Below are 22,019 nucleotides of genomic sequence, written 5' to 3'. Positions count from 1 at the left end.
TGCTGGAAGTCAGAGAGGCCGGCCAGAAGTCGTTCAGTTCGCCTGGGCCTCTTGGGTAGTGATAACGTTCTTGAAATGGTAGAAGTGCCATGTGCCTGGAGCTGACGCTGGGGCAAGGCTGTCTTTACAGACGGGTTTGGAAAATTCCCAGGCGCCTGGCCCCTGGGTATACTTCCCCGAGGGTGGATGGTAAGTACCAGCTCGCCCAGGCCTCGAGGAGGCCCCTCCCTGAAGGAGGCCCTGCTTCCTCTGCGGGTTCCCGCTGGCGTCTCAGAGTCCTGAGGCTAGGCGCAGGGCGGGCCGGCTCTTCTTCCTCGGCTGTGTTGTCCCATCCTCTCCCTCCCACTTCCCACTCCCTGCCAGTGCCTTCCCTCCTGGACACCCACCTGACAGGCACCTTGCTCCTTCGGTTTTCACCAGTTAACAAACTTTTCCTTGGAGTTGATACTACCAAGTTTTTATAAATTCAAGAAATAGAACTTTTGAAGTGGAAATGAAAGCCAGAAACATGCTACACCTGCTAAGAAGACAAGCACTTACTGTGTGGGAGTCACAATCCTAACGCTTGCTGCAGCGACCTGGGGCAGTTCCCACAGCAGCCCAGGGGCAGAGGCTCTCCTAGCCCCTGCCCTGGGGAGACAGCTCTGGATCAGGACCCAGTGGGTCATGAAATCAGTTTAGTAGGTTGCCAGCCAGCATAAAGAAAGAACAATAACTATCAGCAGTTGCATATAGTGAGGGAAAGTATTAAAAAAGAAACTTTTGTTTCGATGTGTGTGTGTGTGTGCGTGCACATACACATGTATACATATCATGTGAAATATGTTTTGTATACCCAGGACACATGTCTGCTCAGGTCTCCCAGGTGGCTCGGGCCTGTTACCACGGATACACTCCATCCTCCCGGTGGAGTCCCTGCTGTGGGTCGGGGGTCCCCCATCCTGGAGCAGTTACAGTTACATGAATTATAGGAGGGTTTGAATGTCCTATCACCAAACGTGGGTCTGACATGAATGGGCTTCTGCAGACTTACCCTTCCTTCTTCCTGCCCCCCAGTTCTGAGACCCTCCCATGTGCACCCAGCCCCAAAGAACCATTGCATTAGTGGGCACTCCTGGGAGAGCATTGATATTTGTGTGCTCCTCACCCTCTGTTCATGGAGGCTTTGGAAACCTGGAAACTTCTGGAATTCATTTCCAAAGGTGTAAATTAGCACTGCCAATTTAAAACCTACCCGCGCACTGAGGGAACCACCCATATCATTTTTCTGTTCAATGTCCCTTAAGCAGAACACTTTGAAAAGTGTTCGAATTAGTCCAATTAATTCTTGTTGGACCAGAGTATAACGGGTGCACACCTGTGTGTGCACATCTTCATTGTGGCAAGAGTCCGGGACGCACGTTCCCTTTCTTCATCATCATCATCCCCCCTCATTCCTGTGCCAGGGACTGCTAAATGCTTTGCTTGTGTTATGGAACCTTCAGCGTGGTGTGGGTGGTGGATGTGCTCCTGTCCTGGCAGGAGGTGGGCCAGACCATCTGCTGTCTGCACTGAAGACTCAGTGAGGAAAAGATGGGCCCGTGCTCCAGAGGCAAGGCTTCCAGTGCCCTGCGACACCACACGCTCTGGGGCGGCTGGAACGAGGGTGCTGTGCTCCAGGTCCTCCGACCCTGCTGTTCGCCACCACGGGCAGCTCCGCCTCTTCCCACTCCTGAAACGTCCCTTTTCTGATTTTCTCGAGATTTCTTATTCTTTTTCTGCCCGCTCCCCCTTCCCTTGCCCTTGCCCCTTACCTGTCGGTGGCGTGACCGCGTTGCTGGAATTCAGGGCTGAGGTTTGCTGGCTCGAGGCTTTCAGGTGATTCCTAGCGTGAGTTTGGAATGACTTTATGAATCTGAGTCACCGTTGAAAAAGTCATTAAATTTTTTTCTCTCTCTTGAGACATTGCAGAGTAATGTGAATATTCAAAGTGTAAGTATTGATTGGTTTTAGCGTAATGTATACACCGTGAAACGCTGACGCTCAATGAAGTCAAGAGGCCGTAGACGCTTGTGGAAGGCCTGCCGGGCCCAGGTGTTCCCACACATGTATTTATGTGGTGGTGTTTGTTTACTTTTCACCTCACTGAGGAAGTTAAAAGACAAGGTAACCACTACCACCATTAACTAATTAATTAATTAGAATAAAGAAGAGCAGATCTGCAGAACAGCTTTCTTCTTAGAGACCTGCCTCTGCTTCTGAATTCTCTGATGCTCACCAGCACCAGGAACTTCACTTTCCTCCATTATTAACAGAGGAAGGAGCCAGATACAAGTGTGGTGACCTCTGTCAGGAATTTTTCTTTTAAGTTTCTCAGTGATCTGGAGAAAGGAGGTATTCCATCAGTGCCCACCGTGGAAATATTGCCGGGAGAAATTGTGACAAATGTCACTTTGCTGCCAGCTTTTCGGGAAGAGCCCCGTTCCAGGTGTGACAAGTGGCCTTGCGAATTGTGGATCCTGGACAGTTTAGAGGATAAAAGATAAAAATTTTCTTCGTTTTTCAAAGAAATGCGAAGAGAAGTAAAAACCCTGGACACAAACAAGAGGTATCTGTTGGGCCTTCGGCCTCACACAGCATGTCTGTGATGTCTTTTAAACATCCTGTCATTGAAAATTTGAATTATGTTTAATTCTTTTTTAATGAAAAGGCTTGTTGTTTTTTCTGCTCTTTGTGGGGTGGAGAGAGGGGTTGGTCTGTATTTCCTGGACGCCATGTTAGCCTTCAGGGGTCAGAAGACTAGATCTTATTAATTGTGACAACTGACTATTTTTAACAGTAAGAGAAGTGGAAATGCTGACTTCATATTGGTTGTGAAAGAGCCTCTTTCACTCAGCTCAGCTCCTGGATCTTCTTCCAGTCGTTGTAGTGGGACCAACCCTGCCTTTTGCCCCTCTGTGGACCTTATCCTACTAGGAAACAGACCCCAATTTATGCTTTGTTATTTCTGTATGTGTAAATAAGATGAAGGAGAGCACAGGGAGAAAGACAATGGGAGGCCAGTAATACCTCCATTCTCAAAATCAGGTCTAAAAAAATATAGTGTCCCCAAGTTTTGGAGCGATAAACAACGGTCCTTGTCAAAGGCTTGGTGTGATCAGGTTGCAAAATCTAAGTCGTTAGGTCACTGTCAGGCTGACAAGAGTTCTCTTATACTTGTCTCTCCTAAAAGCTGGTATAGCTGTCCCCCTGTGCAGTGGTGAGAAGTGAGAGCAGGTGGCCCCAGTCCCCTGACTCTCGTGCCGCATGGCGGACATCCCACCGGGCCACACTGACTTGCTGGGGCCGTCTCCTTTCACAGAGCTCGCAAACAGAAAGACACAGCACATCCACTGGTGCATGGATGGGACTTGTGGTTGCTGTGAGTTGGGACAGAAACGAGAAATGGAGGCATCCAAGGGCCCCATTTGGGTTCTGTCCAGTGCTCAGCCTTTGGTACTCAAACCAAAGCATGAGAGCGGGGATTTGGTTGTTCTGGTAGCTTCTTCTCTGGTTGGTGCAGTATCTGAGCTCTGTTCAATTGTTCTTCTGCTCCAGATATTTTAAGGGCTACCCTTTCCCTTTTATGGTGTTAATTTCTATTGGCTATATAGGAAAGAGAACATTTTGTTGAAGGTAGAAAGATTTCCAAGACCTGTCCAGCTCAACCTGCTTCCCTTTTGCTGTGATGATCCAAGGCTATTAGCTCATTTCCATGTGCCTCTGAAATTCCTTCATGAATGTAAAAAGTGTGTTGGCATCCTTTTCTTAGAAGTTCAAAGGGCCTGGCTGCCTGTAAGTAAAGGGCCCACCACCAGAACCCCCTCGTGTCTCAGAGTGCACTGTAGCTTAGGGGAAGGATTCTTTCCAAAAGATTTTTTCTTTACTTCATTCCTAATTGTTTGTGTGTAAATGCATTTATGGTGGATTAAAGAAGCGATCCGGCCATCAGTGGGTAATGGTATAATTTACAGGGGCCCCGGCCAGAATGTTGAAATTGCTTACATTCTACTATTGCCACAAATGGATTACTAGAAAGGGTCTCCCTCTTTCAAAGGCAGTAAAAACAAAGAGTGATGGAAGGAGGCTTTTTTATTTTTTAAATGCACATAATCACTTCCATGTATGGCTAGTGTTGAACCAATAATGGAATATAAAATGGTGGACTGCTCACCGGATTTAATTGCGAGGGCTTTAATGCAGTAGAAGACGGCCCAGGACTGAATTCTTAAACCCAATGTAGGTAGCATCTCCACGTAAAGAATGTGTCTGAAGTGCCTAGAGATGGGGGGTGGTGTGAGACTGCCTCTTAACCGCAGACGCAGCCAGTGCTGGGATCCAGCTCCCCTGTTGTCTGTAGGGTTTGGGGGAGGGTTTCCTGGCAAATTCCTGCTTGTAAACCTTGTGTCACGTATCTTTACTAAAGGGCAACCACGTTTAGCTTGTCTGTTTTCAGTAGGTCGTGCAGACCTGCAGCACACACTCGTGGGCGTGTGGCAGGATCTGCCTGCGTCAGGGTGGGCTGCTCCCCTTCCTTCCCCTCCGGCAGGCACCCTGAGCTCCTCAGAGGGTGCGCTTTGCCTCTCAGGAATGTGGAGAGCAGTGTCTTCCTCCTTTTACTGTGTTTATTGTTGCAATCACCAGCACTGAACCAAATCGGTTATTGCAGGAAATTAAGTAGTTGTGGTTTATAAAGGAAAGCTTCGTTGACAGCATCCTGCAGGGCAGAGCACCAGCCTGGCTGCCTGGGGATGTGTGTTTAATTTCCCAGTTAACGTTTTGCATTTATCTATTATCTTGCAAAATTGTCTTTAAAAACATCAAAATACCTAAGTGAAACATGCATCGTCTTCCCCTAAAGTTGACTGGCAGGCCCTCCTCATGAAGGAACCTCATGGTTCCTTCCTTTGTAAAAGAGATGAAATTAAAATGAAATTTAAAAGCGTCAACAACGTTAATATACTTCAGAGACTAACTTTTTCTAACAGGAAAGGCTCTCCATCATTAAACTTGTTAGGCCAAGGAAACCTACCAGTTTTTTGCTTACTGGATCTTCTCCTTTCTTAAGGTTCGCCATCGATGGTGTGAACTTGTTGTTAAGCACAAATACACAGAAGCGTACGGAAACGTGGAGAGGTTCCTTCAGGAGGATCAGGTAAGTTTCAGTTTTCAGCAGATGGGGATTCTTCACATGCTGTTCCCTGACTATGCAGTAGACATAACACGGGCACCCAAGTTGTCGACATCTCTATTTAAATAACGAATATTTAAACATTTTTCAAGGATTTTAAAGAGTTGTTAGGTGCTTACCTACCAGACTTTTGAGCTGATTTTTTTCCTCTGTCTTTGTATCCCATTGAATCATGTCCCTTAGAAGCTCCCTTGGTTTGACGTAACTGTGGCCCACTGCCGTTACCAAATGAAGCATGGGCAGACCTCGTGAGCTTTCTTCATCTTTGAACCTCAGATTCATTAGGTCAAGGTTGTGGCTTAGTGATGCCATGGTGTGTACCTGTGCCTTCAGTGGGCCTCACTTAAAGTATGTATGAAGATTAGACTGGGAGAGCCCCAGCTGGCTGGGACAGTCTGGTCTGTATCTGCACGTGCCACACCAAGTGGAACCCTGTGCTGAGATTCCTTCCCGTGAGAACTTTCCTCACTGTTCACCAGGGAAAGCGATCACCTTGCAAGGAGCCCACAGGAAGCACGTGCGTGCACGAACCCGTTGGAAGACGTTTTCCTTGCCGCCTCTGCTGGGCCGCAGCCTGTGGGGGTCAGCACCCCGCCACACCATGTCCCCCAGCGTGGCTGTCCATGGTGGTGCATGTGCCGTGGCTTCTGTCAGTTGCGGGAAGTTGGCTGCAGCTCGTTCCTGTTGGCGTGACCAGTGCATGCCTCTGAGTGAGCGTTCTGCCGGGCGCTGTGGGCTGACAGCATGGAGCCATGTTTCGGTTGGGGTAGGGGCAACAAAGGGACTTTTGAGAGGGCCTGAGTACAGGGGGCAGCCAGCAAGTGAGGGCTCGTTATTCCCGCAAAGAAAAATACACGACTTTGTAGCAGAAGAAATGTCACATTTGCACAGTGAAGCGAGAGGTGTTTGGAAACAGAGAGGGGAGTATAAGGACAAAATGTAAGAGCAACTTAAGGCCTGTTCTGAAAACCAAAATTAACTGCAGTATATTTGGAACCATGATCTTTGCCAAATAAGGATTACCATCGGCTTTTTCAGGAAAGAGTTTTTGAACCCCTAACCACCGAGTTTTCATTTTTGCGCTGTATTTGAGATCCTTCTTTTAATTTGCTCCAGGAGAACGTAATCTGTAGCATAACTAAGCTTAGAACAAGAGAGAAGGCGGAACCAAGTGGATCTTTTGGTTTTCCAGAACATAACTGGCTGTTTTTAAAACTGTAGGAAAAATGCAGATGTGAGTCATTGTTCTCGAAACAGAAGAGCCAGTGTTTGCCGCGGTCGTGGGGCCCGTTGAAGGGAGCTGGCAGGCTGGGCTGGAGCAGCAGGCATCTCCCAGGGCGGCCCGATGGCTCTCCCCACCCATGGTGCCATGTGACGGGGTGGTCTTCATTCCCCAGCTGTGCTAGGCACACACTTTCCTAGGAAGATGGCCTGTGTCTGTGTGACATACACACGGCGCCTCGGGTGCTCCTTTCAGCTGCGGGGGTTTCCACGGGGGTCAGTCACCATGGGAGCCTCCCTGTGCTCGTCAGCCATCACTAGAGAAATGCTCGCAGTGTCGTCAGTTCAACCACCAGGGTCTGTTGACGGAGCTGATAGCCAAGAATTCCTTGGGGGTTGCAGCGAGAAGAACAAGAAAGAGAAGGGGATTGAAAACGGCAGGCTCCTGAAGTACAGCTGTTCAGCCGTCTGTCTTTTCTAGGGTCTTTGTAACTTCCAGACCAGCAAGTCCGTGCGGAACAAGCACAGACTGTGCACTCGAGCACGTGGGGACACACGATTGCCTTTTCTTCAGCTCTCTGGCCTCTGTGCCTTCCGCAGGCCATGGGCATCTACCTCTACGGGGAGCTGATGGTGAGTGAGGATGCCCGGCAGCAGCGTCTCGCCCGCAGGTGCTTCGAGCTGAGCAAGGAGCAGATGGACAGATCCTCAGCAGAGGTGGTGGCCGAGATGTTATATTAAAGAGGTGATTCTCTCTCTTTCCTTTCTCATTGCTCGGCTCTGAGATTCCTCTTAAGAGCTGAGTGAGCCAGTAAGCCGGGTGGTGAGCTGAGGGCCGCTTCCCTTAGGGTACGGGGGCACCTCGTCTGGCCGAGCGGTCACTGGAAAGCCCGTGCCGCCCACCCCGGCGGAACATTCTTTCTCGGCGCTGTTTTGGCCACTTCCGGTTTTGTTATTTGTGGGGAGGGAGTTCGCAGGAGAACATCCTGAGCTGGTTAGAAGGTGCGCTGGAGAGCCTCGTGTAACCGTGAGCCGCGTCTTCAAGGGGAAGGCTGGCGCGGGGGTGTGTGGTGGGTTCCCCACACCTTGAGCTGTGAGCAGCCGTGTGAGAACTTGCGGTCCCTCGGGCTGTCCCCGCCTGGTGGGCGAGGCTGGCAGGTCCTTCCTCCCCGGTGTCCTGAATTTCTCCACATTGCGTGTCTGCTGGCAGGCGGGCAGGTTACCTCGAGTGGGAGTCCTAAATATTTAAACTGCTTCCTCTCTTAAATGTGCTTGGCACTGACCTGTTACGTTCACGTTTTAGCAGTTTTTAACTGTGGATTTCTGCATTCTAAAAGTGATTTAGCAATGGTACATAAAGGTTTGTAAGTAGAACTGTGGGATTATAAGTGGTTTTTTTTGGTCTAACGTCATTTCTCTGACTCTCTGGTTTGCTTTAAGGTTTTACATGATATTATAGGGTATGTCTAATTTTGTGTTTTTTAAAAACAGCATCAAATTTCAAGCATTTTTCATGTCATATAGCTTCTCTATAATTTTAATGGATATTTAAGATTTTATGTTGATATTCTTAACCTATTGTGGGATATTTAGTTTGCTTCTAATGTTTTGCTCTTATAAAAAACCATTTCTGTCTAATATGTTTAACTGTCTTATTTATCTGAAAGAACTCTAATACTAAAGAGAGAAAGGTTTTCTAAAGTCCGGTTCTGTTCTTCCAGAAGAGTCAAGGAGCCATATTGGCCAGGAGAGGAAATAGTGGGAATAATTGCCACGATTGTATATCTCGTAGCAGAGCAGCTATGTGCAGGCTTCCCCAGAGCTCCCCTGTGGCAGCTTCAGAGCCTGTTCAACGACGGGCCAGTTTAAAACACAGAACAGTTACACAGTCAGGTGTTGCCAGCCTCATATAGTAATCAGGATAAATCGTATTTCTCTTCAGATTTTTAATTTCACGGAGAGTTTGTGTTTCTTGAAGTGTGTGAAACTGCAGTGGTGCAGACTATGCCTTTGATGTTGTTCCCTGGGTTCTAGATTGTGGAGAAACCACCGCGGGCTACACAGCTTTGGCAGTTCTTCATTGTGATGTTTTTGCCCCAAGCAGGCAAAGGAGTAGTCCCGGTCACAAGCCTGCTCTTTTCTCACCGCCCCTCTGTCCCTGCCCTTCTGGATGAACACAGGGTCATGTGCACACCCTTTCCCCCTGCTACCCCAGAACAGCTGGTCAGTGCATTTTTCATTTCATCTTCCAGAGCTGCACTGGCATGTGTATGGTCATCTGTGAGTCCTTTGATTTTAAAAAATTGTGCCCCTAGGACGCCCAGTAAATGAATAGTGAACAGAAATAAAACACGTTTGGTAGTGTAGCAGGCCTGGAGGTGGTGCTGTCACCTGGTGCCCGAGGAAGCTGGTGCGTGCGGTGTGGGCAGCCCTGCGGCGCTGCCCCCAAGTGCTCTGGCTGCTTGGGTTCCTGGCATGCTGATTTGTGACTTAAGATTAAAATCACATTGCCAGGGATTACCACGCAACCACGACCCTGACTGCTCCTCCAGAAGCCGTAGTTACTCTCTCTCTGCAGTTCGGGGAACAGATACATCTCATAGCTCCTCTCTGGAAACGGAAGAAGCCAACAGCCTTGGAAGATGCTCTCCAGCCCTTTCATTATGCCCAGCCGACGACCTCTCTGACGAGGTGCAGAGCTTAGCTGATTGGTGAACAGTGACTGGTTTCCGCTTTGTTCACAGTGGCTAAGTTCTGCACCTGAAGAGAAGGTGAGATGGGGACAGTTAAGTTGGAGCTGCCGGGGCAGAGGCCGCTGCTGAGCGGTCAGCTGGGGGACCGAGCACGATTCTGGAGGACAAGAGCCTGCCTGGCCTCAGCGATGATGCACTTTGTCTTGTTACGAATGCAAGGAACATACCAAAAGTCTACGGAAATATAAATCCGCTAATTAGACACCGGTGTCTGAAAGTTCAAATGTATTGAAAGCTGCAAAATTATTCTTTTAAAAATCTAAAACCCAGTGAACCACGAAAGTCGAGTAAGCCCACGTCAGCAGTCGATGGCGTGTGAGTAGAGCTGGGTACTTTCAAAGGAGACTCCCTGTTGTGATTTCCGAGCACGGTGAACTCTCTCTTGTATTTGCAGTCCAGGTTTCTGTGTCTCCTGCAGCCGCCCGCGGGACGAGGCCGAGCGAGCTCCCAGCTGAGGCACTGCTTCTCCGGGCTGTCAGTTGGACCCGCCCTCCGGTGCCTACTGAGCTGATATCAGTTCTCATTTTACACACTGGCTCAGTTCAGCAGGAACAGGAGTCGAGCCCTAGAGCAAAGCCTTCCTGTCGTGAGTGCCCGGCGGCTCGGGAGCTGGGGCTGCAGCCGCACGAAGACAGGCCCGAGCGTCCGCAGCAGAGCCGACCGGCGGCGGAGGCCCCTGTGTATGTGCCCTGTGTGTGGGTGTTGCTAGAGCTCTGCTGACATGACAGGAACGAACTTCCACCCATTGGCGCCACGCCTGCCACGCAGGCAGTGCATACCTCTGTCACGGTGTAGGACGGCCCGAAAGCAGTCGGAGTGAGTGCGGGGCTGAAACAGGCTGCCTTTCTAGTATCTGTCCTGTGAACGGAGCCCGAGTTCTAGCCGCCGGCTTTCACAGCCCTGTGTGAGCAAAGCGAATGGCACATGGCGCCGCTGTAGAGCCCCTCTCGGGGCTGTGAGATGTGCCCTGGCCTCCTCCTGTCCTCCGCTCACGGCCCTCTCTCCAGAGCCGAGAGCAAAGGCACACACAAAGGTACTCGTTTACAAGAATTCCTCCGTTGTGACTGGGCAGTAAATTTTATTGCTGTTTCCTTTGCAGGAAAGATCACAGCGAGATTCTTTTTCATGCATCTACTCGTAGCCCTGGTGGGACCAGGATCACATTGACCCTGGACATCAAAGGAAGGATTATGGGGCTGCTAAAGCCATCAGCCGGCAGCAGTGTGCACACTGGGGCGACCTTCCCAGAGGCCGTGGCCCTCACGGTGGAGCCCGTGTCAGAGGCACATCCTTGTAAACGGTCTCCACAGGGCTGTGTGATGCCTCTGTGCCCACCCTGGCTGTGCCACCTCAAGATCCTGAATCTGAATTGAGTCTCCCCTGTGAGTTCAATGCAGTTTTCACACAAAGGTGGAAGATACCTGAGGCCCGTCGGAAGCCCTGCTGAACCTCCTCCATCCGTCCCTCAGCGTGTGGATGTTTGTTTCTGTGCTTCCAGAAGGTCAGGGTTTCTGCGTACTGGGACCACCTCTGCGGGATTACTTTGATTGATTAGGTCCTGTATTTAGATTTTTCCAAAATTTTAGTACCTTTTGGTAGAAGTACAGGATAACACTCGAAGATGTATTAATAATAAAATGTAATGGATTCGTTTTTTCTTTTCTTCCTGTTTGCTTCCTAATTTAATACTGTTTTTGAAAAGGAAAAAAAAAACGTGGAAGAAGAGGGTAGTCTCCTCCTCCTGGTGTCATTCTTCTCTCACCTTACTGGTTTTCTCTGTAGTTTTCAAGGTGGTGCTGCTGTTCCTGGGAGGACAGTGGGCCCCCTGCTCCTGATGGAGGTACCATCGGGCACCGTGGGGTCTGTGGTGATGTTGCCTCGTTTCCCACAAATGTTTGAAGTTAAAAAAATAAAATAAAAATAAGCTTCTCAGGACTGTCCAAAGGGAAGGACGGCTTTAAAACGCTCCAGAAGCCACAGTGGTTGGTGCGGTCACGTGATGGCGAGAGGCTGAGCGGAGCGGGAGGGAACTGACCCGCCTGCAGGGGCTGCGCTCGCGGGGCCGCGGACCCGCCGGTGGGGGGACGTGCGGCTCCACACAGCCCTTCGTTAGGAGCTCCTGACCTTCAGAGTTACTTAACAGTGACCGTCACTCCGGAAGGGTTCCTACGGGTTGGTTCTTTGCCGTTACGTGTGCTCTGCCTATGGTTGTATGTGCTTTGTTCACCATGTTGGTGGAAGAATAAAAATTCGGTTTTTAAATATGAAGAAATGTCAGGACGCTGTTCTCTGTGAAGACTTCGAATAAATGACTCTTTCTCCCTCTGGTCGGCGTGAGTCTGGTCCTTTGTGCGGCGGAGCAGGAAGCCCGGGCACAGCCTGCTGCTCTGTGCACCACAGGGGCTGCGGGTGACCAACCAGCCTGGTGGTTTGCTTTGGTCTTGTTTTTCCGAAAAGTTAAAGCCACGCTTTGTCATCTTTAGAAACTGCTGAGGCCAAGGCGAGTGTCCGCATGAGTGGCTTCGCGCTAAGACGGCTGGTCCCCTGGCCCTGTGGCCGGGGGTCCCGCGCTGGCTCCGAGCTCGGGTCCGGCCCGCAGGCGGCCGGTCCTGGCGGGGCCGTCGGGACCCGAGCGCCGCCTCGCCGGGGCTGTGGGTAGCTTGCCTTCCCGCCTGTAGGCTGGCGCTCTTGCGGGAGGGGCTGTGCCTGTGGGGAGGGAGGGGCGAGCGGCCTCCCTCCAGCTTCACCCCGCACCCGCTCCGTTCAGGCTCCGGGACTCCTGGGGCGGGTTCTCCGCGCTGGCCCTCCGTACCTCCCGCTAGGGCTGCGGAGGGCGTGCTGTGGAGGAGCCTGAGGCCAGGGCCTGGCAGGCGCTGCCGGGTTCCAGAGTGGCCACCAGTCAGTCAGAAGACAGGCGTGTAAAGCCAGCACCCTGCGTTCTTACGCGATGCATTTGTTTTGAAAAAAGTTTCATGTGGGTGATGGGCAGGTTCCCCAGGGCACGTCATGGAACTTAGGCTGCTTTATCAGCACGACGCGGGCACCTCCTGAGGGATGCCTCAGTCCAGGCGGGAGTGTTTGCCGAGGGGTCAGGAGCCCCGGGGACAGAGGCTGGCTGTCTCGGAGAGGCAAGGGTGCGGGAGCCTGCCCTCCCCAAGTTCCCCCTGTGGGTCAGGCCTGCACAGTGCTGTCCCCAAGGTCATATACTAAGCGACAGGCGGGATTTCAGTGTGTCCACCTGGCTCGGGATTCTCCTCCCCCGAGTCCCTTTCAGGGTGTAGACTGTCTCTTCGGTAATAAACTCCTCAGGGATTCCTGGCCTTGTCCTTCAGCCAGAAGAGACTTGAGACACCTGCGCTCCTCACCCAGTTTGCTGTGAGGGGGTCTGGCTGGGGCCCAGGGAGCACGTCAACTTGAATCTGGAACAGTTATGTCCCCGCGGGGAAGTCTGGCACTCACTTTCTCAGGGGCACAACTTCTGATCTTTGCTGCCCCAGGAAGTATACCTTTCCAGCCTCAGTGTTCCCCCTGTCACGTTCCCAGGGTGAGCGGACGGGACGGCATGAGCTCTGCCCTCCAGGCAGAGTAGAGGAGATGAGCCGACAGGAGCCGGTCTGGTCACTAACCAGGTGATGCCTCCGTCCAGAGGGGGGGGCCAGAGCACAGGAGGCGCCCAGCGTGAGCTTCCGTCGGCGCCCTGGTCTGGTGGAAGCGAGGAAGCCCCAGCCCGTGCCCCTTCTGCCGTTGCGTCCGTCGGGCTCCGGACCGCCGGCGGCATTCGTGGCCGGCAGGGGCCAGTCGTGGGAGAGGACGGCTTGCTCTTTCAGCGCCATGGTCGGTCCAGAGCTGTTGGTGGGGTAACTCGGCCTGGTTCGCGGGCTTGTGAAACCCGGGTGAGAAGAGGAGATCTTGTTCCCTGAGCGAGTTAAGGGGTTAATTGTCAAGCGACTGTCCTCTCCCCGGAGAACAAAGGACTCCACAAATGGAGATGCTCTCCTACCCGTCCCCACGTGCCTGGCTGTCGGGACCCGAGGTCGGGGAGGAGATGGGAAAGAAGTCAAGAGAAGGGGTTCAGGTCTCTCTCTTGGCCTCTATTTTAGGATTAAAGGGTTTCAGGCACTTAGCTTTATTGGAATTTCACGTCAAAACATCGAAATTACAGTCTCCATCCCAAACGAGGTACAGAGATGTCGTGTTAGGCAGAACCCAGTGCCCCAGTGGCAGCAACCAGAAATAGCAAACCTCATCCCTAACGTTAACCCATCGCTTTCAAATGAAAACCTCTAAAAGGTTTCAGGCAGGTACTTCCAGTGCATTCTGGGTTTCCTGCAACTGGCCTGACCGCACGGACACTCAGCAAAGCCCCAAGCAGTGCCGTGGAGGCGGCTAGGCTGCCGTGCGGGGCGGTCTGCTCGCAAAGGGTTGCCTCGGCCACAGCCGGCCTCACCAAAGGCAGCTGGAAAGCAAAAGCTGAGTGACTCATCAAGGACTGGTTGTTTCAGAGCGTGATGCTCTTGGCCAGCCACCTCCTCATTCTATGGATGGAGCCGGCTGGATGGGAGGGTGAGGCGTGGGAGAAGGAGTCTGCCCAGAACTTGTGCACGGCCGACCTGCCCTGCAAGTAAGCACAGTGTCCCACCATCTCCTGCCAAACAGAACTCCGGGTGTCCCAAGCCTGTGGCCTCCCTGGGGCGGCAGGCCGGCCACACCCCATTCCTGAGAAGTCAGCGAGGGAGATGCTCCCCCGGCACTTGGCCACCAGGTTACAAGTGCCAGCAGGTGACAGGGCTTTGCTAGATGATTCTTTACAGCATCCCTTCCCCAGGGCACCTTGGACTGGACCACCTCAGGGTGCAGAGAGAGGGTGGGGAGCCCTCTGTGCAGGGCCCAGCCACGGCAAAGACTCTATACAAGGTGCCAGGACAGTGGTGAGCCCAGGCCTAGACCTCCCGGAGCTGCCTCTGTCCAAGGAGGGCTGGAGCACTGGGGGTCTAAAGCCCAAGGGACCTGGGCGTTTGAAGGGCTGCCTGGACCTCCCAGGGCGGTGCCCAGAGGCCAAGCTCAGTGAGGAGAGCTCTTAACCCCCCAGGCCACTGTCCCCCTCGCCCTCCCTGGCTGGGCCCTGGGGGTTTACAAGGTGGAAGGGAGGAGAAGCTGGTTGGGGCCATTCACGGGCAAGGTTTTATAGATCTTTTCCCATCCTTTGGTGCTGTCTGGGAGATTGATTGGCTAATGAGGTATTTCTGTTCCAGTCTGATGACTAGAGAGGGTGTGAGAAAAAAAGAGGGAGGAGGCTGTCAGCCAAGCCTGGGGGCGGAAGGAAGTTACCATAAAACTACAAACGTTCCCAGTGGTTCCCAGGACTAGCACAGTCTGCTGAGAGAGCCTCCTGCCTGGATGGTGGGTGGGCATCGGGGCACCCTGGCATCGGAGCATCAGAGCAGAGGCAGACCCAGCGCTGGTGGGAAGGCCAGCCAGAGGAGCCCGCTCTTGGGGGCTGGGCCTGAGAAAGGGGGCTGGTGACGGTACCAGAACCCCGCGCTGGTCTGCGTGTGCGTGTCTGGGAATGCGAGTGAGTGCAGAAATGCAGATAAAGGCCTCTCTGACCACACGTTTTCCCTGGTCCAGACACAGCTCCCATAAAACCAATCGGCCCTGCCAAGTGTCGTTTGAGATGAAACGAGTTCAGGGATTTGGCTTCTCAGCCCCAAGGACCGAAACGGGACAAACTGCTCCAGAGACCTGTCCGCGGCCTCCTGTGTCACCCGCCTAGGCCCCCAGCCTTTTCTGGCTGCTCAGCACCGCCCGGGTGGCTGAGGGGGGCCGGCTGGGCCACCCTCGCAGGATGCCCACCTTGGGGGGCAGAGCTCTGCCCCGCCGGGGAGCCTTGCGCCTGCTTCCCAAACAGCTCCTCTGTGGCTTTGTCTGGGAAGCAGAGGGGACTGGGCACACGTTGCGGATTCTGTTTTCTTAAGCCTTCTTCGTGCTCTTTCTGCCTGTAATTTCCTCCAGCTCCGGCCTTTGGGGATGGTTCCACCACTGAAAACCTGGCCCAGAAGGTGTTCTTACCTGTGGGGTGGAGGAGGTGCTGAAACTGCATGCCGTTTGGGCCCTAACTACACTGCCTGGAGTCCCAAGTTCGGAAAGTTCATTTCCGCTCTAATAGGCTGTCCTTGTCACATGAGGTCTGGCAGGACAGGCCTTGGAAGCAGAAACGTGTGTCCTAAGACTGGTGAGGACGTTCTTGGTAAGATTAGAAAGGCAGGAGTGATGCCTCCGGTTTTCACGTTCTGACTGCAAGATTTAAGTCTCCCAGGACTTTGACATCAGTTACGTCTAAGGAGGGAGGCTCAAGACAATGTGAATTATGGGGATAAATCAGCGATTAGATAGGAGCCAATTTTAGAGTTCGCCGATGAGACAGTACAGGTACAATGGTGCCCTTATGTTGGGTTGTAAAGAAAAGACGTAAGGGAAAGGAATTGTAGCTTTATGATTTTATCTGCTTTAATAAATTAAATGATAACGTTGAGGGAGAGAGAACTGCAGAAATCGTGGCTTCAGCGCAGCTGGGGGTGGAGAAGGCGTTTTGTAGAGCAAGAGAGTGATTATTAGTGATGGCAGAAGCTGGGCAGATGGACAGATTGACATCAGGGGAGTTGGGTCATGGCCCACAGACTGCCCCAACTCGGGGGACCAAAGCCCCGGTCCTCAGGCCACCCTCCCTCTAGGTCGGGGTACCTCCTCTTTTTCTAGAAAACTCTCTGTCCAGTACTAGAACATAAGTCCTATAAATCGGCTGTAAAGATGCCACCGTGCTGGTGGCAGAGCAGGGGCGCCAGCGCAGGGGTCTCCTTTCTGAGTTACAGGTGGGGATGGAGGCCTCCTTTTCTCTGCAGCGTCATTTAACAATGAGTCTCTCTTGGAACAGACAAATACAAATCTTCCTTCACACACTGATGATTATAAATTCTTTTTGCACACATCACAGATATAAACAGTATATCAACAGAAAGCGCGCGCTGCCCCACCTCGTCCTGCCCCTCCTCCAAGGCCACCGCCGTGAGGAGCGTGGCGGCAGAGACTGAGGCGGTGCCGCAGCACACGCGCGGCAGGGTGTACACCGTTCTTTCAGTGGCTCCATTGTCTGGACATCACACAGCTCAAGAGGCAGTGGTCACAGTCTCCTTAGGTCCTTTTGTTCAGATCCCAGCCCTGCTAGCTGTCACCTGTGTGTAACCTCTCTGGGCTTTGGTTTCCTCATCTATAAACCATGGACAACTTCGTTAGGTGGTTGTGAGAATTAAATGAATTAATTTATGCAAAACTCTGATAACAGGGCCTGGCATCAGCTATAAAGGTATGTGTTACCCTTTGATGGCTGGTTTACTTCATTCAACCAGCCCTCTACTGATGAACCTGTGAGTGGTTTCCAGTGGGCAGCGATGTGAAGCTGCACTGCGATAAAGCCCTGGGCATTTCGCATATGCCCGGGCACCAGTGTGTCTGTGGGATAATTTCTAGACTTGCTCATGGTGGGCCCACGCAACCTGAAGTGGGGGAAGGCAGCTCTGAAGAACTGGCTTTTTGTTACTAGATAAAAGGATACATAGTTTAAAATTTTTTTATTCAATGCTCTACCGTGGTAACACACATAAAATTTACCATTTTAACCATTTTCAAGTGTACAGTTCAGGGGCATTAGGTACATTCACATTGTTGTGCGGCCATCACCACCATCCGTCCATCTCCAGAACTTTTTTATCACCCCAAAGTGAGACTCTCACCTGTTAAACAATAACCTGGAAGAGAATGGAATTCTCTCCTGCAGCCCATGGCACCTGTACGGTAACAGAATTACCATATGATCCAGCAATTCTACTTCCAGATGTATCCCCAAGATAACTGAAAGCAGAGACTCAAAGAGGTATTGGTCCACCGATGTTCATAGCAGTATTATTCACAATAGCCAAAAGGTAGAAATGTCCACCGTCCTATGTTCTGTCTCTCCAAATTTGATGGTTCTAGGTACCTCATATGAGCGAAATCATACAATGGTGTCTTTTTTTGTCTGACTTATTTCACGTAGCAAAATATCCTCAAGGTTCATCCCTGTTGTAGCGTGTGTCAGAACTTCATTCTTTTTTAAGGGTGACTAATATTCCATTGTATGGATATGCCACATTTTGCTTATCCACTCACCTGTCGATGGACAGTTCTATCCACGCCTGCTGTGGGGTCTGGGTTTGCATCTTGCATAGAAAGGGTTCCCTTTCTGGCCTGAGGGCTGAAAACAGGATTCTTGGATTCTGCCTCAGACCCCTTTCCCCGCTCCCGTGGAGAAGGACCCTCTCCTCCCCTCAAAGGACTAAGAAGTCTTCTTGGAAGCAGTGACCCAAAGGCTTTGAACTTGCAGACCCCAGGCAGTGGGGAGGGGGAGGCCAGGGGCTGAAATCAGGGTTTAATGTGAAAGTCTGCCAACCACAGGTGAGCAAGAAATTCTTAATGAAATACAAGAACATTCTTTCTACATTTTGGGAGTAGGAAAGTCTTGATTTTATAAACTAATTTTGTACTTATCTGAGTAATAGACTGTCTTCTCAGAGTGGCAGCAGCCTTCCAACCACCCTCATCCCTCCTCTTTTTCCAAGCAGAACTGCTAGTTTTCTCCGGAGAAAACCCACAGCCCCAGAGAGGAAACCTCCAGATACTTTGGTGGTAAAGAAAGAGGGCTAGGCATTTTTGTGTGTGTTTATTATTATCTAAGAAGTAGAGCTCCAACGTAATTTCTCAGCACCATCTTTCCCTGCTGATGGAAATGCCTTTACCATATATTAAATCCCTGTAAGGACTAATTCAACAAATATTGGGCACCTGTTGTATGCCTGAACTGTTCCAGGCACTTGTATTGGGGACGGTCAAGTATATAAGTAGACTACGTGGGGTCTAGAAGGTGTTATGTGTTAGGGACGAAAGCTGAGGGGTGGAGAGTGGGGTGCCACTGGAGACGGGGGCGTCAGGCCATACGGAGGTGGTGACGTGAGCAGGTGAGGGATGGCTGTGCATGTCTGGGGAAGGTGTGTGTGCAGGACAGTGCATGCAAAGGCCCTGGGCCCCCGTGGCTGGAACAGGTGGGTGTGTGAAGGGGTCACAGAGAATATTAGGTGGTGAAGTCAGAGAGTAAAAGGGGGCCCATACTGTGTAGGGCCTTGAAAGCCATTTTAAGAGTGTTGAGTTTTACTGAATGAAGACGGGAGTTTTTGTCGTGCTTTGATCAGGGGTGTGGCATGATGGAACCAGCAAGGGATCGCAGAGATGCTGCAGAGGGGCCAGGGCGGCGGTGGGGAGAGCAGGCAGATGCTGGTGTCTGCGAGGAGGGCAAGGAACGGTCCGATCCAGCGACGTCCTAGTGACTCAGACGTGGGGGTGAGAGAGGAGTGAAAAATAACTACAGGATTGGGCCTGAGTCCCTGGAAAGACGGGACGGCCATCGACTGACTTGGGAAGACTGTGGTTTGGGGTCAGGGGGTTGGTGGCAGCTTTGGACCTGTTAGTTTGACATGGTCACCTGACCTCCCGGTGGAAACAGCCACTGGGCCGTAGGTATTCAGGTCTGCGGTCCGGGGAGGGTGCGGCCCCTCTGCACAGAGGTGGCTCGTGGAAAGCCCAGCAGAGTGAGGGTACACGTGGTGGCCCGGGCGCACCCGCCAGGCCGAGGTCAGCGGTTGAGCAGGGCCCAGCCCCCTCAGGCTGAGGGGAAGCCCTGGAATGTTCCACCAGCCAGAGGAAGCTGTCAGGGAGGATGGAGACCCAGTGGGTCAGGTACTGCCCGGGCTGGTGCAGGAGGCCTGAGAATGGTTGGCCGGAGCCCCAAGGAGGGCCCTCGTCATAATGAGTCGAGCTTTAGAATTTGTGCGTACTCTTCATTATACTCCATCACACTTCACTTTCAGGATCTTCCTGGCTGTTCTTGAACGTTTATTCTTCCATATGAATTTTGGAGTCAGATCACGTAGTTCTCCTATTAGGATTCTATTAAGTCTAATTTATCTCTCTAAGACAGTTACTGTTTCTATCCAGGATATCTTTCCAGAAGGAAAGAACCACCAGTTAGAGAGCAGTGGTTCTCAACTTGGCAATGTCTGGACAAAGTTTCGATCGTCGCTCCTAGGCTGGCACCTAGCTCACAGAGGGTGGGATCAAGCCGCCGCCACAGAGACTTACCCGGTCCCCAGGGTAGTAGCGCCACACTGGAGAAGCCTAGCCTCAGATGCCTGCACGCTGGCTTTCTGCTAAGGGCCCTCGTCTTCCTTTTCTTACTGAGTAGAGTATCGGGCTGCTGCATGGCACTCATCCTTCTGCAGTGCTCGAGAAGAGTAGACAATAGGTAGTGTTGTGGACGTTCTTAATTCTCTTCCGCCCCCCAGGCTCTGGCCCCTTCCTGTCTGTGGGAGATGCAGTTGGCGGTGTCCAGTACCATCACAGAAGCGAAACCAGCTCCACACCTGCTTTACCCAGCTCCCCTTACAGCCTAAGTGCGGGTGGGGGACCTGGGCTTCTCTAGTCAGATGCAGCAGCCGGGACTGCGGCCAGCCCTTCAAAGAGCGGGGTGCAGGGGCCTGTCTCGCCACTGAAGGTTGCAGACCTTGCAGGACGAGCTACAAGGGTTGCAGAATTCAGTGACAGCAGCAGCAGCAATTTCCTCACCAGGCCACTCTGAAGCCGGGTTTTGGGCACTGCTGCTGGCTGGCTAGAGCTAAGCCTCGTCTGCCTGACAATTCTGTGGGCTTTTAAATACCCTTTGGATTGCTTCCCTTTTGCTTTCAACATCGTGTCTGTTTCTGTTGCTTGCAACCAAGAATCCTGACTGATTCACATGGATTCATCATATGGTGCGAAACACCAGAAGTCGAGATTTTCAACATTGATTTATGAGACTTTCTACTTCTACAGAAAAGCTAAGAAGTGTGAAACTTTCAGTATCCAAGCATGCAAGTTTCCTACCCAAAACACCAAGTACAATAAGCTATATCACAGTTATGTCAGTACTGGGGAAAAAGGGAAGGTCCTACATTATCAACTTCCTTTATTACTGTCAGTCTATATATGAGAGAGATGATCTGGACCCATGCTATAAACAAACTGTGGACTTGAATTTTACAAGAAGGCTTTAAGACACATTTATTTTGCCTTAATTTTGGTTCTTTAAGAGTGAGATGGTTTGGTGATGATTAATAACTTAGGATTGTTTGACGAAATCCATGTCACACCCAGTGTCAGGCAGAGGAAGGATGCCATCACCAGCAGTGCTGGCTGTGGGTGACGTGGTGATGGGCTGGCAGAGGAAGAGGAAGGCAAGGACAGCAACACAGTCAAGTTCATTCTCGTCCTCCTTGGAGAGCACCATTTGGATTCCTTGTCGAATAAGGAAGAACATTCCTCACGTTTGTTCTCACGGTGCAAACGCCAGGCCCCTTTGGGTAACACAGGGACAGGCTCAGTTTAGATTTTCCTCGCATTTCTGCCCACTGCCCAGGTCCGCATCCTCTCCAGGTACCCCTTCCAGTCCCTGTCCTTGACTCCTCCACTTCGATGGAAAGTGTAGCTTTCTGCTGGCCTCTGGAAGGACTCCCATTTTTGTCTAGTACCCTTGTCCCAGCAAGAACGGGGCCGAGAACGGGGCCGAATGAAGAAGCCGGAGCCCAGGAACGCCCGGACAGGGGCTTGTCCCCAGGTGCCCTCTGCTGTCTCAGATGCCTCCTGGACAAGATAAGAGGCCCTCAGCGCCCGGTGTCAGGAAGCAGAGTGATCGTCCAGAAAACCCATGCAGGCTGCTTGCAGTAAAACCGGGAGCGGCCAGGGTCCTGTGGGAGCCACGGGACGCGCGCTTCAAGGTGAGTGGAGCCGCGGGCGGAGTCCCTCCTTCCTGACACCCAGGGGAGCCCGGGGAGGCCGGAGCGCCAGGGCCATGAGTCTGAAACAGCAGAACGAGCAAGAGGGTGGGCTGTGCTCGTCAGATGCATTCCCGCTTGAGCAATGGGGGAAGCAATGTGTAGGTCAATTCAGCTGACACTCAGTGGTAGTATTTAGGTCTGGCTTAAAGGGGGAAAGGGTATTTCTGTGGGACACACTTCATTTGGTTTTAGCAGCTCCTGCTGACTGCCGGCCCTGCAGTCGCTCTCCTCGGCAGATTTCGGTCATCTGGTGGCAAGATTCCCAGGCCTAGAGATAAACCACAATTGGTCTTTTCCAGGGGCAGACCTATCTGGGTTTCGTGAGACCTGAAGCTTCCATGACTGGGGAGTAGAGGGAAGCTTTCTCTGAGAAAGATAATACTTAACGAATACAAAATTAGTGCCATGTGACTTTTTATTTAGAATGACAAACTATAAAACAAATTACAAATCTGAAAAAGCTAACAAATTCTGCAAACATCATGAAGTCCTGATGAATAACATAACCTCTGTATTAATGGGTGGTCATTAATGCCTTTTCTCCCTATAGTTTTGGGCTCTGTCCTCTTGGACCCAAGTCCAAGGCTTAGGAGAACGTTAGAGGCTTCGTAAAGGAATCGGGAAATACTACAAACAGGCTGAGGTAAGGTCAGGACAGGAAGGGCTCTTCCAGAAATGTAGCTTAAACAATCTGAGATAACCGTCTTGCTTTTCTTGTTTGCTGTGAAATACAGTGTGAATGGATGTCCACGTGGAAGCGCACTCCCCACAGGGAGGTCTGGTTCCCAGTGGCCGCTTGGTTTGGGGGTTGCTCACTGCCACCACACTAAGCCCTTTTCTTCATGTCCACAGAGGTTGGTCACAGCTTCCCTGGCAAAAGCC

The 22,019-nt window shown here is 51.7% G+C and overlaps 1 protein-coding gene across 6 annotated transcripts in view; it reads left to right on the top strand.

Annotated features, from left to right (window-relative positions):
* Window positions 1–22,019, top strand: part of AOPEP (aminopeptidase O (putative)) — a 370,704-nt gene that overhangs the window by 348,265 nt on the left and 420 nt on the right. For 3 of the 6 annotated variants that reach the window (XM_027094272.1, XM_027094268.1, XM_027094270.1), the window contains 3 exons: window positions 5,087–5,173; window positions 7,031–7,175; window positions 10,283–21,288. In XM_027094272.1, the coding sequence (XP_026950073.1) occupies window positions 5,087–5,173; window positions 7,031–7,171 (228 nt within the window). In that variant the 3' untranslated portion in view covers window positions 7,172–7,175; window positions 10,283–21,288. Of the gene's footprint in view, window positions 1–5,086; window positions 5,174–5,688; window positions 6,906–7,030; window positions 7,176–10,282; window positions 21,289–22,019 lie in introns of those variants that run through there. The other 3 variants (XM_027094271.1, XM_027094267.1, XM_027094269.1) reach the window with 2 other exon arrangements.

Source organism: Aethalodelphis obliquidens, unplaced genomic scaffold (genome assembly GCF_003676395.1).
Source record: "Aethalodelphis obliquidens isolate GAN/ISIS:26980383/991018 unplaced genomic scaffold, ASM367639v1 scaffold88, whole genome shotgun sequence".
In the NCBI taxonomy this organism is placed as follows: Eukaryota; Metazoa; Chordata; class Mammalia; order Artiodactyla; family Delphinidae; genus Aethalodelphis; species Aethalodelphis obliquidens.
Note: the sequence above shows the minus strand (reverse complement) of the source record. Positions and strands in the feature narration are given on the sequence as shown.